The sequence below is a fragment of the Engystomops pustulosus genome, chromosome 2, assembly GCF_040894005.1.
Source record: "Engystomops pustulosus chromosome 2, aEngPut4.maternal, whole genome shotgun sequence".
NCBI classification, from domain to species: domain Eukaryota; kingdom Metazoa; phylum Chordata; class Amphibia; order Anura; family Leptodactylidae; genus Engystomops; species Engystomops pustulosus.
In genome coordinates, this window is record NC_092412.1 from 15451407 (window position 1) to 15474184 (window position 22778).

The 22778-nt window shown below is 38.1% G+C and overlaps 1 protein-coding gene across 4 annotated transcripts in view; it reads left to right on the top strand.

Annotated features, from left to right (window-relative positions):
- PDE2A (phosphodiesterase 2A) overlaps positions 1–22778 on the top strand; it is a 456573-nt gene that overhangs the window by 420451 nt on the left and 13344 nt on the right. For all 4 annotated transcript variants that reach the window (XM_072133790.1, XM_072133792.1, XM_072133791.1 and 1 more), the window contains 6 exons: positions 10305–10375; positions 10467–10589; positions 19069–19156; positions 19268–19315; positions 19537–19611; positions 19692–19791. In XM_072133790.1, coding sequence (XP_071989891.1) covers positions 10305–10375; positions 10467–10589; positions 19069–19156; positions 19268–19315; positions 19537–19611; positions 19692–19791 — 505 coding nt within the window. The remainder of the gene's footprint in view (positions 1–10304; positions 10376–10466; positions 10590–19068; positions 19157–19267; positions 19316–19536; positions 19612–19691; positions 19792–22778) is intronic.

The following is a 22778-nucleotide window of genomic DNA, read 5'->3' on the forward strand; positions in this document are numbered from 1 at the left end:
ACACCTCCATATAACCAGTATACACCTCTATATAACCAGTATATACCCCAAATAACCAATATACACCTCCATATAACCAGTATACACCTCCATATAACCAGTATACACCTGCATATAACCAGTATATACCCCCATATAACCAGTATATACCCCATATAACCAGTATACACCTCCATATAACCAGTATATACCTCCATATAACCAGTATACACCTCCATATAACCAGTATACACCTCCATATAACCAGTATATACCTCCATATAACCAGTATACACCTCCATATAACCAGTATATACCTCCATATAACCAGTATATACCTCCATATAACCAGTATATACCTCCATATAACCAGTATATACCTCCATATAACCAGTATACACCTCCATATAACCAGTATACACCTCCATATAACCAGTATATACCTCCATATAACCAGTATACACCTCCATATAACCAGTATATACCTCCATATAACCAGTATATACCTCCATATAACCAGTATACACCTGCATATAACCAGTATACACCTGCATATAACCAGTATACACCTCCATATAACCAGTATATACCTCCATATAACCAGTATATACCTCCATATAACCAGTATACACCTCCATATAACCAGTATATACCTCCATATAACCAGTATATACCTCCATATAACCAGTATACACCTCCATATAACCAGTATATACCTCCATATAACCAGTATATATCATCATATAACCAGTGTATACCCCATATAACCAGTATATACCCTTATAAACAGTATATATCATCATATAACCAGTGTATACCCCATATAACCAGTTTATAGCCCTTATAAACAGTATATATCATCATATAACCAGTGTATACCCCATATAACCAGTGTATACCCCATATAACCAGTGTATACCCCATATAACCAGTATCCACCTCTATATAACCACTATATACCCCTTATAAACAGTATATATCATCATATAACCAGTGTATACCTCCATATAACCACTATATACCTCCATATAACCAGTATATACCCCTTATAAACAGTATATATCATCATATAACCAGTATACACCTCCATATAACCAGTATATACCGCCTTATAACCAGTACACCCCCTCCATATAACCAGTATATCCGCCCCGTATAACCAGTACACCCCCCCATATAACCGGTATATACTCCCCTGTATACTGTAGGGGGCGCTGCTGGCTCCATTGTTGTCCTTCTATTCCTGCTGCTCCTTGTATACAGTCCTCTGGTGTTCAGCGCCTCTAGTGGACGTCTCTGGTATCTCTCTTGTCTCTATGATTTATTGCTCCGTCCTGGTTCTCCAGATGCTTCTTCTGGGAGAAATTAATTAAAGATAATTTAACCAAAAATAGAAAACAGAAATTAACCTTGAGCCTCCTCCCGGGGTGACAGCAGCCACCCCCCCCCCCCCCCCACACACAGGTGCAGACGCCCTCCCATCCCATTAATGGGTTAATGCTGTTGCAGAAGACGTCACATCCTCTGGTCCCTCGTGGTCTTTCTGGTGGTCCCAGGGTTGGGGTTCATCTCGATTTGCAGCTGATGTCTCCTCCTGGACTGCCTATAGAAGTGACACAAACATCTGAGGGGTCTCCTACAGGATGATAAGGGGGGCTTCATTGTCAGTGATGTGGATGGGGCCCCCTAATATGCTCCACATATCTTCCTCCAACCTGGTGTAGACCCCCTGCCTTCTCCATAGAAGAGAGGCCTCTCCTAATACAGAGATAATATATAGAAATCACAGGGGTGAAATACTACTGCCATATAGTGATGATATAATAATACCGTGTATAATTCCCATATACCCCCATATGGCGCTCTATAGTAATCATATTATATATATATATTATTTATAGTAATCGCTGCTGTACATACACCAATAGTACCGCCATATTAACTACATAGTAACATTATAAAATACACAGATAATGCCGCCATAGTGTGCCAGAATATCACCGCTCTATACAGCATGCATTACTACAAAATACACAGATAATACTGATATCATATACCTATACCGTGTATACATTACTCTAATACACAGATATAATACGTCATAAACCCCCCACACATCAGTGACACAATAGAACTATAAAATAATACCGACATCACATGTTGTACAGACAATAACAACACCATAAAACAAGCAAATATTCATTAGTGCTACAGAGTGTGCACATAATAATGCTACAAAATATACAAAGAATACCGCAATACAGTGCATGCATCTATAGCATCATTGTACAGTATATTACACATATATAATAATACATCACACACATATATATATATATATAATAATACATCACACACATATATATAATAATACATCACACACATATATATATATAATACATCACACATACATATATATATATATAATACATCACACATACATATATATATATATAATACATCACACACATATATATAATAATACATCACACACATATATAATAATACATCACACATATATATATATATATATATATAATACATCACACACATATATATAATAATACATCACACATACATATATATATATAATACATCACACACATATATATAAAATAATACATCACACACATATATATATATATATAATAATACATCACACACATATATATATAAAATAATACATCACACACATATATATATATATATATAATAATACATCACACACATATATATAATAATACATCACACACATATATATATATATATATAATACATCACACACACATATATATATATATATATATATATATATATAATACATCACACACATATATATATAAAATAATACATCACACACATATATATAATAAAACATCACACACATATATATATATATAAAATAATACAACACACATAAATATATAATACATCACACACAGGTACATAGTATAATAATACATAACACACGCATCTATATATATAATACATCACACATACATACATATAATACATCACACACATATATATATAATACATCACACACATATATATAATACATCACACACATATATATAATAATAATACATCACACACATATATATAATAATAATACATCACACACATATATATATATAATACATCACACACATATATATAATAATAATACATCACACACACACACATATATATAATAATACATCACACACATATATATAATAATACATCACACACATATATATAATACATCACACACATATATATATATAATAATACATCACACACATATATATAATAATAATACATCAACACATATATATAATACATCACACACATATATATAATAATAATACATCACACACATATATATAATAATAATACATCACACACATATATATAAGAATAATACATCACACACATATATATAATACATCACACACATATATATATAATAATACATCACACACACACCATATATAATACATCACACACATATATATAATAATAATACATCACACACATATATATAATAATACATCACACACATATATATAATAATACATCACACACATATATATAATAATAATACATCACACACATATATATAATAATATACATCACACACATATATATATATATAATACATCACACACACATATATATAATAATATATACATACACACACATATATATAATACATCACACACATATATATAATAATAATACATCACACACACATATAATACATCACACACATATATATATAATACATCACACACATATATATAATAATAATACATCACACACATATATATAATTAATAATACATCACACACATATATATAATAATACATCACACACATATATATATATAATACATCACACACATATATATAATAATACATCACACACATATATAATAATAATACATCACACACATATAGATATAATAATACATCACACACATATATATAATAATACATCACACACATATATATATATATATACATCACACACATATATATATATATAATAATACATCACACACATATATATATATAATAATAATACATCACACACACATATATATAATAATACATCACACACACATATATATAATAATAATACATCACACACACATATATATAATACATCACACACATATATATATATATAATACATCACACACACATATATATATATATAATACATCACACACATATATATATACATCACATACACATATATATATATATAATACATTCACACACACACATATATATAATACATCACACACATATATATATATATATACATCACACACATATATATAATAATAATACATCACACACATATATATAATATAATACATCACACACATATATATAATAATATAATACATCACACACATATAAATAATACATACACACACATATATATAATAATACATCACACACATATATATAATAATATACATCACACACATATATATAATAATAATACATCACACACATATATATATATATAATACATCACACACACATATATATAATAATAATACATCACACACATATATATAATACATCACACACATATATATAATAATAATACATCACACACACATATATAATACATCACACACATATATATAATAATAATACATCACACACATATATATAATAATAATACATCACACACATATATATATATAATAATACATCACACACATATATATATATAATACATCACACACATATATATAATAATACATCACACACATATATATAATAATACATCACACACATATATATAATAATAATACATCACAACACATATATATAATAATACATCACACACATATATATATATAATACATCACACACATATATATATATATATATAATACCACACACAGACATATATATAATATACTCACACACACATATATATTTTACAATATAAATATCAACACATTATAATAATCACACACATATATATATATATATATAATACATCACACACATATTATATATATACATCACACACATATATATATATATAATACATCACACACACATATATATAATACATCACACACAATATATATATAATACATCACACACATATATAATATATAATAATAATACATCACACACATATATATATACATCACACACATATATAATATATAATACATCACACACATATATATATATATATATAAAATACATCACACACACATATATATAATAATAATACATCACACACATATATATATATATAATACATCACACACACATATATATATAATACATCACACACATATATATAATAATACATCACACACACATATATATAATAATAATACATCACACACATATATATAATAATACATCACACACATATATATAATACATCACACACATATATATATATAATAATACATCACACACATATATATAATACATCACACACATATATATAATATAATACATCACACATATATATATATAATACATTCACACACATATATATAATAATACATCACACACATATATATATAATAATACATCACACCACACATATATATATAATACATCACACACATATATATATAATACATCACACACATATATATAATAATACATCACACACATATATATATATACATCACACACATATATATAATAATAATACACACACACATATATATATATATACATCACACACATATATATAATAATAATACATCACACACATATATATATATATTAATAATACATCACACACACACACATATATATAATAATACATCACACACATATATTATATAATAATACATCACACACATATATATAATAATACATCACACACACACACACATATATATAATAATACATCACACACATATATATAATATAATACATCACACACACACACACATATATATAATATACATCACACACACATATATATATTATAATACATCACACACATATATATAATAATATACATCACACACACACATATATATAATATACATCACACACATATATATATATATAATAATACATCACACACATATATATAATAATAATACATCACACACATATATATAATACATCACACACATATATATAATAATACATCACACACATATATATAATATACATCACACACATATATATAATACATCACACACATATATATATAATAATAATACACACACACATATATATATATATACATCACACACACATATATATAATACATCACACACTATATATATATATAATACATCACACACACATATATATATAATAATACATCAACACACAAATATATAATAATAATACATCACACACATATATATAATAATAATACATCACACAACACTATATAATAATAATACATCACACACACACATATATATATAATACATCACACACACACATATATATATAATACATCACACACATATATATATAATAATACATCACACACATATATATAATAATACATCACACACATATATATAATAATAATACATCACACACACACATATATATAATAATAATACATCACACACATATATATAATACATCACACACATATATATAATAATAATACATCACACACATATATATAATAATATTATACATCACACACATATATATATATAAATACATCACACACATATATATATAATACATCACACACACATATATATAATAATAATACATCACACATATATATATAATATATAATACATCACACACATATATATAATACATCACACACATATATATATATAATACATCACACACAGACATATATATAATAATACATCACACATATATATATAATACATCACACACATATATATATAATACATCACACACATATATATATATAATACATCACACACATATATATATATAATACATCACACACATATATATATAATACATCACACACATATATATATATAATACATCACACACATATATATATATAATACATCACACACATATATATAATACATCACACACATATATAATAATACATCACACACATATATATATAATACATCACACACATATATATATAATACATCACACACATATATATATAATACATCACACACATATATATATATAATACATCACACACATATATATATATAATACATCACACACATATATATTAATACATCACACACATATATATATAATACATCACACACATATATATAATACATCACACACACATATATATAATACATCACACACATATATATAATATAATACATCACACACATATATATATATATAATACATCACACACACATATATATAATAATAATACATCACACACACACAATATATATATATAATACATCACACACATATATATATATAATACATCACACACACACATATATATAAATAACATCACACACATATATATATATATACATCACACACACATATATAATAATACATCACACACATATATATATATACATCACACACACATATATATAATACATCAACACATATATATAATACATCACACACATATATATAATACATCACACACAAATATAAATAAACATCACAACACACATATATATAATAATACATCACACACACCACATATATATAATAATACATCACACACAATATATATAATACATCACACACATATAATATAATACATCACACACTATATATATATATAATACATCACACACATATATATATATAATACATCACACACATATATATAATACATCACACACATATATATAATACATCACACACATATATATAATACATCACACACACATATATATATAATAATACATCACACACACATATATATAATAATAATACATCACACACATATATATATATAATACATCACACACACATATATATAATAATAATACATCACACACACACATATATATAATAATACATCACACACATATATATATATAATACATCACACACACATATATATAATAATACATCACACACATATATATATATAATACATCACACACATATATATATATAATACATCACACACATATATATAATACATCACACACACATATAATAATACATCACACACACATATAATAATACATCACACACATATATATAATACATCACACACATATATATAATACATCACACACACACATATATATAATATACATCACACACACACATATATATAATAATACATCACACACAAATATATAATAATAATACATCACACACATATATAATATACATCACACACACACATATATATATAATACATCACACACATATATATAATAATAATACATCACACACATATATATAATACATCACACACATATATATAATAATAATACATCACACACATATATATAATACATCACACACACATATATATAATACATCACACACACACATATATATATAATACATCACACACATATATATATAATACATCACACACACATATATATAATAATAATACATCACACATATATATATAATAATAATACATCACACACATATATATATATATAATACATCACACACATATATATATATAATACATCACACACATATATATATAATACATCACACACAGACATATATATAATAATACATCACACATATATATATAATACATCACACACATATATATAATACATCACACACATATATATATATATAATACATCACACACATATATATATATATAATACATCACACACATATATATAATACATCACACACATATATAATAATACATCACACACATATATATAATACATCACACACATATATATAATACATCACACACATATATATAATACATCACACACATATATATAATACATCACACACACATATATATATAATAATACATCACACACACATATATATAATAATAATACATCACACACACATATATATAATAATACATCACACACATATATATATATAATACATCACACACATATATATAATACATCACACACATATATATAATAATAATACATCACACACACATATATATAATAATACATCACACACATATATATATATAATACATCACACACATATATATAATACATCACACACATATATAATAATACATCACACACATATATATAATACATCACACACATATATATAATACATCACACACATATATATAATACATCACACACACATATATATAATAATACATCACACACACACATATATATAATAATACATCACACACACATATATATAATAATAATACATCACACACACACATATATATAATAATACATCACACATATATATATAATACATCACACACATATATATAATACATCACACACACATATATATAATAATAATACATCACACACATATATATAATACATCACATCACACACATATATATAATACATCACACACATATATATAATACATCACACACATATATATAATACATCACACACACATATATATATATAATACATCACACACATATATATATATATATATATATAATACATCACACACACACATATATATAATACATCACACACATATATATAATACATCACACACACATATATATAATAATAATACATCACACACACACATATATATAATAATACATCACACATATATATATAATACATCACACACATATATATAATACATCACACACACATATATATAATAATAATACATCACACACACACACATATATATATATAATACATCACACACATATATATAATACATCACATCACACACATATATATAATACATCACACACATATATATAATACATCACACACATATATATAATACATCACACACACATATATATATAATACATCACACACATATATATATATATATAATACATCACACACATATATATAATACATCACACACACATATATATAATAATACATCACACACACACATATATATAATACATCACACACATATATATAATACATCACACACATATATATAATACATCACACACATATATATAATACATCACACACATATATATAATACATCACACACATATATATATAATAATACATCACACACACACATATATATAATACATCACACACATATATATAATACATCACACATACTATCACCATCAGATGAGATGTAACAATACAAATCACACTGTATCCCCCCTGAGGGAGGGGCATCACATAGGAGGTGGACTACAAGTCCCAGCGTGTGTCTGCAGGTGGCGCTGATGCTTGTCTCTCCCTGCAGGCGACGCTCAGTATGTTTGAGGACATGGGATTCCTCACCAACTACAAGATTGATCGGACGACGATGATCAGGTGAGTAATAGTTATAGGGGTGTCCAGGGGCTCCCACATATCACTGACCCCCTAGAGCTGCCACAACCCACGGGGTCCTCTGTGTTCACAGATTTTGCCTTATGGTGAAGAAGGGGTACAGGGACCCCCCATATCACAACTGGATGCACGCCTTCTCCGTGTCACACTTCTGCTACCTGCTGTACAAGAACCTGGAACTCCTCAATTACTTAGAGTAAGTAGCGACCTCTGTAATATCTGCAAATCCAGGGCCCAGCACCAGGTGGCGCTATAGTACATAGTGCAGAACATCCTGGTGATACCACTAGGTGGAGCTATAGTACACAGTGCACCACATCCTGGTGATACCACTAGGTGGAGCTATAGTACACAGTGCAGCACATCCTGGTGATACCACTAGGTGGAGCTATAGTACATAGTGCAGCACATCCTGGTAATACCACTAGATGGCGCTATAGTACATAGTGCAGTACATCCTGGTGATACCACTAGGTGGTGCTATAGTACACAGTGCAGCACATCCTGGTGATACCACTAGGTGGAGCTATAGTACATAGTGCAGAACATCCTGGTGATACCACTAGGTGGAGCTATAGTACATAGTGCAGCACATCCTGGTGATACCACTAGGTGGAGCTATAGTACATAGTGCAGCACATCCTGGTGATACCACTAGGTGGCGCTATAGTACATAGTGCAGCACATCCTGGTGATACCACTAGGTGGAGCTATAGTACATAGTGCAGCACATCCTGGTGATACCACTAGGTGGCGCTATAGTACATAGTGCAGCACATCCTGGTGATACCACTAGGTGGAGCTATAGTACATAGTGCAGCACATCCTGGTGATACCACTAGGTGGCGCTATAGTACATAGTGCAGCACATCCTGGTGATACCACTAGGTGGAGCTATAGTACATAGTGCAGCACATCCTGGTGATACCACTAGGTGGAGCTGTAGTACGTAGTGCAGCACATCCTGGTGATACCACTAGGTGGAGCTATAGTATATAGTGCAGCACATCCTGGTGATACCACTAGGTGGAGCTATAGTACATAGTGCAGCACATCCTGGTGATACCACTAGGTGGAGCTATAGTACACAGTGCAGCACATCCTGGTGATACCACTAGGTGGAGCTATAGTACATAGTGCAGCACATCCTGGTGATACCACTAGGTGGAGCTATAGTACACAGTGCAGCACATCCTGGTGATACCACTAGGTGGAGCTATAGTACATAGTGCAGCACATCCTGGTGATACCACTAGGTGGAGCTATAGTACATAGTGCAGCACATCCTGGTGATACCACTAGGTGGAGCTATAGTATATAGTGCAGCACATCCTGGTGATACCACTAGGTGGAGCTATAGTACATAGTGCAGCACATCCTGGTGATACCACTAGGTGGAGCTATAGTACACAGTGCAGCACATCCTGGTGATACCACTAGGTGGAGCTATAGTACATAGTGCAGCACATCCTGGTGATACCACTAGGTGGCGCTATAGTACATAGTACAGCACATCCTGGTGATACCACTAGGTGGAGCTATAGTACATAGTGCAGCACATCCTGGTGATACCACTAGGTGGAGCTATAGTACACAGTGCAGCACATCCTGGTTATACCACTAGGTGGAGCTATAGTACATAGTGCAGCACATCCTGGTGATACCACTAGGTGGCGCTATAGTACATACTGCAGCACATCCTGGTGATACCACTAGGTGGAGCTATAGTACATAGTGCAGCACATCCTGGTGATACCACTAGGTGGCGCTATAGTACATAGTGCAGCACATCCTGGTGATACCACTAGGTGGAGCTATAGTACACACTGCAGCACATCCTGGTGATACCACTAGGTGGAGCTATAGTACATAGTGCAGCACATCCTGGTGATACCACTAGGTGGAGCTATAGTACATAGTGCAGCACATCCTGGTGATACCACTAGGTGGCGCTATAGTACACAGTGCAGCACATCCTGGTGATACCACTAGGTGGAGCTATAGTACATAGTGCAGCACATCCTGGTGATACCACTAGGTGGAGTTATAGTACACAGTGCAGCACATCCTGGTGATACCACTAGGTGGAGCTATAGTACACAGTGCAGCACATCCTGGTGATACCACTAGGTGGCGCTATAGTACATAGTGCAGCACATCCTGGTGATACCACTAGGTGGAGCTATAGTACACAGTGCAGCACATCCTGGTGATACCACTAGGTGGAGCTATAGTACATAGTGCAGCACATCCTGGTGATACCACTAGGTGGCGCTATAGTACATAGTGCAGCACATCCTGGTGATACCACTAGGTGGAGCTATAGTACATAGAGCAGCACATCCTGGTGATACCACTAGGTGGCGCTATAGTACATAGTGCATCACATCCTGGTGATACCACTAGGTGGAGCTATAGTACATAGTGCAGCACATCCTGGTGATACCACTAGGTTTAGCTATAGTACATAGTACAGCACATCCTGGTGATACCACTAGGTGGAGCTATAGTACATAGTGCAGCACATCCTGGTGATACCACTAGGTGGAGCTATAGTACATAGTGCAGCACATCCTGGTGATACCACTAGGTGGAGCTATAGTACATAGTACAGCACATCCTGGTGATACCACTAGGTGGAGCTATAGTACACAGTGCAGCACATCCTGGTGATACCACTAGATGGCGCTATAGTACACAGTGCAGGACATCCTGGTGATACCACTAGGTGGAGCTATAGTACATAGTACAGCACATCCTGGTGATACCACTAGGTGGAGCTATAGTACACAGTGCAGCACATCCTGGTGATACCACTAGATGGCGCTATAGTACACAGTGCAGGACATCCTGGTAATACCACTAGATGGCGCTATAGTACATAGTGCAGCACATCCTGGTGATACCACTAGGTGGCGCTATAGTACATAGTGCAGCACATCCTGGTGATACCACTAGGTGGAGCTATAGTACACAGTGCAGCACATCCTGGTGATACCACTAGGTGGAGCTATAGTACATAGTGCAGCACATCCTGGTGATACCACTAGGTGGAGCTATAGTACATAGTGCAGCACATCCTGGTGATACCACTAGGTGGTGCTATAGTACACAGTGCAGCACATCCTGGTGATACCACTAGGTGGAGCTATAGAACATACTGCAGCACATCCTGGTGATACCACTAGGTGGTGCTATAGTACACAGTGCAGCACATCCTGGTGATACCACTAGGTGGAGCTATAGTACATAGTGCAGCACATCCTGGTGATACCACTAGGTGGAGCTATAGTACATAGTACAGCACATCCTGGTGATACCACTAGGTGGAGCTATAGTACACAGTGCAGCACATCCTGGTGATACCACTAGATGGCGCTATAGTACACAGTGCAGGACATCCTGGTAATACCACTAGATGGCGCTATAGTACACAGTGCAGCACATCCTGGTGATACCACTAGGTGGCGCTATAGTACACAGTGCAGCACATCCTGGTGATACCACTAGATGGCGCTATAGTACATAGTGCAGCACATCCTGGTGATACCACTAGGTGGCGCTATAGTACATAGTGCAGCACATCCTGGTGATACCACTAGGTGGAGCTATAGTACACAGTGCAGCACATCCTGGTGATACCACTAGGTGGAGCTATAGTACATAGTGCAGCACATCCTGGTGATACCACTAGGTGGTGCTATAGTACACAGTGCAGCACATCCTGGTGATACCACTAGATGGCGCTATAGTACATAGTGCAGCACATCCTGGTGATACCACTAGGTGGCGCTATAGTACATAGTGCAGCACATCCTGGTGATACCACTAGGTGGAGCTATAGTACACAGTGCAGCACATCCTGGTGATACCACTAGGTGGAGCTATAGTACATAGTGCAGCACATCCTGGTGACAACACTAGGTGGTGCTATAGTACATAGTGCAGCACATCCTGGTGATACCACTAGGTGGTGCTATAGTACATAGTGCAGCACATCCTGTTGATACCACTAGATGGCGCTATAGTACACAGTGCAGCACATCCTGGTGATACCACTAGGTGGTGCTATAGTACATAGTGCAGCACATCCTGGTGATACCACTAGGTGGTGCTATAGTACATAGTGCAGCACATCCTGGTGATACCACTAGGTGGAGCTATAGTACATAGTGCAGCACATCCTGGTGATACCACTAGGTGGAGCTGTAGTACATAGTGCAGCACATCCTGGTGATACCACTAGGTGGAGCTATAGTACACAGTGCAGCACATCCTGGTGATACCACTAGATGGCGCTATAGTACACAGTGCAGCACATCCTGGTGATACCACTAGATGGCGCTATAGTACACAGTGCAGCACATCCTGGTGATACCACTAGGTGGAGCTATAGTACATAGTGCAGCACATCCTGGTGATACCACTAGGTGGCGCTATAGTACATAGTGCAGCACATCCTGGTGATACCACTAGGTGGAGCTATAGTACATAGTGCAGCACATCCTGGTGATACCACTAGATGGCGCTATAGTACATACTGCAGCCTATCCTGGTGATACCACTAGGTGGAGCTATAGTACATAGTGCAGCACATCCTGGTGATACCACTAGGTGGAGCTATAGTACATAGTGCAGCACATCCTGGTGATACCACTAGGTGGCGCTATAGTACATAGTGCAGCACATCCTGGTGATACCACTAGGTGGTGCTATAGTACATAGTGCAGCACATCCTGGTGATACCACTAGGTGGCGCTATAGTACATAGTGCAGCACATCCTGGTGATACCACTAGGTGGAGCTATAGTACATAGTGCAGCACATCCTGGTGATACCACTAGGTGGCGCTATAGTACATAGTGCAGCACATCCTGGTGATACCACTAGGTGGTGCTATAGTACATAGTGCAGCACATCCTGGTGATACCACTAGGTGGCGCTATAGTACATAGTGCAGCACATCCTGGTGATACCACTAGATGGCGCTATAGTACACAGTGCAGCACATCCTGGTGATACCACTAGGTGGAGCTATAGTACATAGTGCAGCACATCCTGGTGATACCACTAGGTGGCGCTATAGTACATAGTGCAGCACATCCTGGTGATACCACTAGGTGGAGCTATAGTACATAGTGCAGCACATCCTGGTGATACCACTAGATGGCGCTATAGTACACAGTGCAGCACATCCTGGTGATACCACTAGGTGGAGCTATAGTACATAGTGCAGCACATCCTGGTGATACCACTAGGTGGCGCTATAGTACATAGTGCAGCACATCCTGGTGATACCACTAGGTGGTGCTATAGTACATAGTGCAGCACATCCTGGTGATACCACTAGGTGGCGCTATAGTACATAGTGCAGCACATCCTGGTAATACCACTAGATGGCGCTATAGTACTTAGTGCAGCACATCCTGGTGATACCACTAGGTGGTGCTATAGTACACAGTGCAGCACATCCTGGTGATACCACTAGGTGGAGCTATAGTACACAGTGCAGCACATCCTGGTGATACCACTAGGTGGAGCTATAGTACATAGTGCAGCACATCCTGGTGATACCACTAGGTGGAGCTATAGTACACAGTGCAGCACATCCTGGTGATACCACTAGATGGCGCTATAGTACATAGTGCAGCACATCCTGGTGATACCACTAGGTGGAGCTATAGTACATAGTGCAGCACATCCTGGTGATACCACTAGGTGGCGCTATAGTACACAGTGCAGCACATCCTGGTGATACCACTAGGTGGTGCTATAGTACACAGTGCAGCACATCCTGGTGATACCACTAGGTGGTGCTATAGTACACAGTGCAGCACATCCTGGTGATACCACTAGGTGGAGCTATAGTACATAGTGCAGCACATCCTGGTGATACCACTAGGTGGAGCTATAGTACACAGTGCAGCACATCCTGGTGATACCACTAGGTGGAGCTATAGTACATAGTGCAGCACATCCTGGTGATACCACTAGGTGGAGCTATAGTACATAGTGCAGCACATCCTGGTAATACCACTAGATGGCGCTATAGTACACAGTGCAGCACATCCTGGTGATACCACTAGATGGCGCTATAGTACACAGTGCAGCACATCCTGGTGATACCACTAGGTGGTGCTATAGTACATAGTGCAGCACATCCTGGTGATACCACTAGGTGGAGCTATAGTACATAGTGCAGCACATCCTGGTGATACCACTAGGTGGAGTTATAGTACATAGTGCAGCACATCCTGGTGATATCACTAGGTGGAGCTATAGTACATAGTACAGCACATCCTGGTGATACCACTAGGTGGTGCTATAGTACATAGTGCAGCACATCCTGGTGATACCACTAGGTGGAGCTATAGTACATAGTGCAGCCTATCCTGGTGATACCACTAGGAGGAGCTATAGTACATAGTGCAGCACATCCTGGTGATACCACTAGGTGGCGCTATAGTACACAGTGCAGCACATCCTGGTGATACCACTAGGTGGCGCTATAGTACATAGTGCAGCACATCCTGGTGATACCACTAGGTGGAGCTATAGTACATAGTGCAGCACATCCTGGTGATACCACTAGGTGGCGCTATAGTACATAGTGCAGCACATCCTGGTGATACCACTAGGTGGAGCTATAGTACATAGTGCAGCACATCCTGGTGATACCACTAGGTGGAGCTATAGTACATAGTACAGCACATCCTGGTGATACCACTAGGTGGTGCTATAGTACATACTGCAGCCTATCCTGGTGATACCACTAGGAGGAGCTATAGTACATAGTGCAGCACATCCTGGTGATACCACTAGGTGGCGCTATAGTACATAGTGCAGCACATCCTGGTGATACCACTAGGTGGAGCTATAGTACATAGTGCAGCACATCCTGGTGATACCACTAGGTGGAGCTATAGTACATAGTGCAGCACATCCTGGTGATACCACTAGGTGGAGCTATAGTACATAGTGCAGCACATCCTGGTGATACCACTAGGAGGAGCTATAGTACATAGTGCAGCACATCCTGGTGATACCACTAGGTGGAGCTATAGTACATAGTGCAGCACATCCTGGTGATACCACTAGGTGGTGCTATAGTACACAGTGCAGCACATCCTGGTGATACCACTAGGTGGAGCTATAGTACATAGTGCAGCACATCCTGGTGATACCACTAGGTGGAGCTATAGTACATAGTGCAGCACATCCTGGTGATACCACTAGGTGGAGCTATAGTACATAGTGCAGCACATCCTGGTGATACCACTAGGAGGAGCTATAGTACATAGTGCAGCACATCCTGGTGATACCACTAGGTGGCGCTATAGTACATAGTGCAGCACATCCTGGTGATACCACTAGGTGGCGCTATAGTACACAGTGCAGCACATCCTGGTGATACCACTAGATGGCGCTATAGTACACAGTGCAGCACATCCTGGTGATACCACTAGGAGGAGCTATAGTACATAGTGCAGCACATCCTGGTGATACCACTAGGTGGCGCTATAGTACATAGTGCAGCACATCCTGGTGATACCACTAGATGGCGCTATAGTACACAGTGCAGCACATCCTGGTGATACCACTAGGTGGTGCTATAGTACATAGTGCAGCACATCCTGGTGATACCACTAGGTGGAGCTATAGTACATAGTGCAGCACATCCTGGTGATACCACTAGGTGGAGTTATAGTACATAGTGCAGCACATCCTGGTGATATCACTAGGTGGAGCTATAGTACATAGTACAGCACATCCTGGTGATACCACTAGGTGGTGCTATAGTACATACTGCAGCCTATCCTGGTGATACCACTAGGAGGAGCTATAGTACATAGTGCAGCACATCCTGGTGATACCACTAGGTGGCGCTATAGTACACAGTGCAGCACATCCTGGTGATACCACTAGGTGGCGCTATAGTACATAGTGCAGCACATCCTGGTGATACCACTAGGTGGAGCTATAGTACATAGTGCAGCACATCCTGGTGATACCACTAGGTGGCGCTATAGTACATAGTGCAGCACATCCTGGTGATACCACTAGGTGTAGCTATAGTACATAGTGCAGCACATCCTGGTGATACCACTAGGTGGAGCTATAGTACATAGTACAGCACATCCTGGTGATACCACTAGGTGGTGCTATAGTACATACTGCAGCCTATCCTGGTGATACCACTAGGAGGAGCTATAGTACATAGTGCAGCACATCCTGGTGATACCACTAGGTGGAGCTATAGTACATAGTGCAGCACATCCTGGTGATACCACTAGGTGGAGCTATAGTACATAGTGCAGCACATCCTGGTGATACCACTAGGTGGAGCTATAGTACATAGTGCAGCACATCCTGGTGATACCACTAGGAGGAGCTATAGTACATAGTGCAGCACATCCTGGTGATACCACTAGGTGGCGCTATAGTACATAGTGCAGCACATCCTGGTGATACCACTAGGTGGCGCTATAGTACACAGTGCAGCACATCCTGGTGATACCACTAGATGGCGCTATAGTACACAGTGCAGCACATCCTGGTGATACCACTAGGAGGAGCTATAGTACACAGTATATATTGCCGTCTCGGTGCTTTGTGTAGTTGATATTTTCGCTCTTTGTGTTTCTTCTCCTATTTCTGTATTTTTGCTCTTTTAGGGACTTTGAAATATTTGCCTTGTTTGTGTCATGTATGTGCCACGACCTGGACCACCGGGGGACCAACAATTCCTTCCAGGTGGACTCGGTAGGTTATCTCTGTTATCAGCCGTCACGTCTGTACTCTCTGTTATCAGCCATAGTGTCACTACTCTCTGTTATCAGCCATCCTGTCTCAGCTCTTGTATTCCTCCTCTAGAAATCTGTGCTGGCGGCTCTGTACAGCTCGGAGGGGTCAGTGATGGAGGTAAGTACACGCTGCGCCCCCCACATCCCATAGGACCCATAGGGGACATGTTATATTTTAATACATTACTCCAGTCACAACCAAAGCTGTGTTCAAAATAGTGTGACTCCTGTAATGTAGCCGTGTTGTATAGTGATGGCTCCAGCAGGGGGCAGCACTGAGGTGTCACCTACCTCCTGGGATCTACCTGTGACACGTGACATGAGGCTTCTGTCTTCCAGAGACATCACTTTGCTCAGGCCATCGCTATCCTCAACTCGGAGGGATGTAACATCTTTGAACAGTTTTCAAGGAAGGTAAGTGGCCACGGGCTGTACCATCTGCAGGGGGCAGCGGGGGGAGGAGAAGATGTCACTTGTGGTGTCTCCCCCTGCAGGACTATCAGAGGATGCTGGACCTCATGAGAGACATTATTCTGGCCACAGATTTGGCGCATCACCTGCGCATCTTCAAAGAGCTTCAGAAAATGGCGAGAGGTGAGTGCAGCGCCCCCTGTGGTCACATCACACAATGACATGAACACCACAAAATCTAACACTTCTGTCATTCCCTTCCATCCACCAGAGGGCGCTGATAGCCCCAGGAGCTGACACTACGATGTATCACTCCCATCATCCTTATCCCCAGGAGCTCACACTCTACAATGTATCACTCCCATCATCCTCACCCCCAGGAGCTCACACTCTACAATGTATCACTCCCATCATCCTTATCCCCAGGAGCTCACACTCTACAATGTATCACTCCCATCATCCTTATCCCCAGGAGCTCACACTCTACAATGTGTCACTCCCATCATCCTCACCCCCAGGAGCTCACACTCTACAATGTATCACTCCCATCATCCTTATCCCCAGGAGCTCACACTCTACAATGTGTCACTCCCATCATCCTTATCCCCAGGAGCTCACACTCTACAATGTATCACTCCCATCATCCTTATCCCCTGGGAGCTCACACTCTACAATGTATCACTCCCATCATCCTTATCCCCAGGAGCTCACACTCTACAATGTGTCACTCCCATCATCCTTATCCCCTGGGAGCTCACACTCTACAATGTATCACTCCCATCATCCTTATCCCCGGGAGCTCACACTCTACAATGTGTCACTCCCATCATCCTTATCCCCGGGAGCTCACACTCTACAATGTGTCACTCCCATCATCCTTATCCCCAGGAGCTCACACTCTACAATGTATCACTCCCATCATCCTTATCCCCAGGAGCTCACACTCTACGATGTATCACTCCCATCATCCTTATCCCCAGGAGCTCACACTCTACAATGTGTCACTCCCATCATCCTTATCCCCAGGAGCTCACACTCTACAATGTGTCACTCCCATCATCCTTATCCCCAGGAGCTCACACTCTACAATGTATCACTCCCATCATCCTTATCCCCAGGAGCTCACACTCTACAATGTATTACTCCCATCATCTTTATCCCCTGGGAGCTCACACTCTACAATGTGTCACTCCCATCATCCTCACCCCCAGGAGCTCACACTCTACAATGTATCACTCCCATCATCCTTATCCCCAGGAGCTCACACTCTACAATGTATCACTCCCATCATCCTTATCCCCGGGAGCTCACACTCTACAATGTGTCACTCCCATCATCCTTATCCCCAGGAGCTCACACTCTACAATGTATCACTCCCATCATCCTTATCCCCTGGGAGCTCACACTCTACAATGTATCACTCCCATCATCCTTATCCCCAGGAGCTCACACTCTACAATGTGTCACTCCCATCATCCTTATCCCCAGGAGCTCACACTCTACAATGTGTCACTCCCATCATCCTTATCCCCAGGAGCTCACACTCTACAATGTATCACTCCCATCATCCTTATCCCCAGGAGCTCACACTCTACAATGTATCACTCCCATCATCTTTATCCCCAGGAGCTCACACTCTACAATGTATCACTCCCATCATCCTTATCCCCAGGAGCTCACACTCTACAATGTGTCACTCCCATCATCCTTATCCCCAGGAGCTCACACTCTACAATGTGTCACTCCCATCATCCTTATCCCCAGGAGCTCACACTCTACAATGTGTCACTCCCATCATCCTTATCCCCAGGAGCTCACACTCTACAATGTATCACTCCCATCATCTTTATCCCCAGGAGCTCACACTCTACAATGTGTCACTCCCATCATCCTTATCCCCAGGAGCTCACACTCTACAATGTGTCACTCCCATCATCCTTATCCCCAGGAGCTCACACTCTACAATGTATCACTCCCATCATCCTTATCCCCAGGAGCTCACACTCTACAATGTATCACTCCCATCATCTTTATCCCCTGGGAGCTCACACTCTACAATGTATCACTCCCATCATCCTTATCCCCTGGGAGCTCACACTCTACAATGTGTCACTCCCATCATCCTTAGCCCCAGGAGCTCACACTCTACAATGTGTCACTCCCATCATCCGTATCCTCCGGAGCTCACACTCTACAATGTGTCACTCCCATCATCCTTATCCCCGGGAGCTCACACTCTACAATGTGTCACTCCCATCATCCTTATCCCCAGGAGCTCACACTCTACAATGTATCACTCCCATCATCCTTCTCCTCGGGAGCTCACACTCTACAATGTATCACTCCCATCATCCTTATCCCAGGGAGCTCACACTCTACAATGTGTCACTCCCATCATCCTTATCCCAGGGAGCTCACACTCTACAATGTGTCACTCCCATCATCCTTATCCCCGGGAGCTCACACTCTACAATGTGTCACTCCCATCATCCTTATCCCCGGGAGCTCACACTCTACAATGTATCACTCCCATCATCCTCACCCCCAGGAGCTCACACTCTTCAATGTATCACTCCCATCATCCTTATCCCCGGGAGCTCACACTCTACAATGTATCACTCCCATCATCCTTATCCCCGGGAGCTCACACTCTACAATGTATCACTCCCATCATCCTTATCCCCGGGAGCTCACACTCTACAATGTGTCACTCCCATCATCCTTATCCCCGGGAGCTCACACTCTACAATGTGTCACTCCCATCATCCTTATCCCCGGGAGCTCACACTCTACAATGTATCACTCCCATCATCCTCACCCCCAGGAGCTCACACTCTACAATGTATCACTCCCATCATCCTTATCCCCGGGAGCTCACACTCTACAATGTGTCACTCCCATCATCCTCACCCCCAGGAGCTCACACTCTACAATGTATCACTCCCATCATCCTTATCCCCGGGAGCTCACACTCTACAATGTGTCACTCCCATCATCCTTATCCCCGGGAGCTCACACTCTACAATGTGTCACTCCCATCATCCTTATCCCCGGGAGCTCACACTCTACAATGTGTCACTCCCATCATCCTTATCCCCAGGAGCTGACACTACAATGTATCACTCCCATCATCCTTCTCCCCGGGAGCTCACACTCTACAATGTGTCACT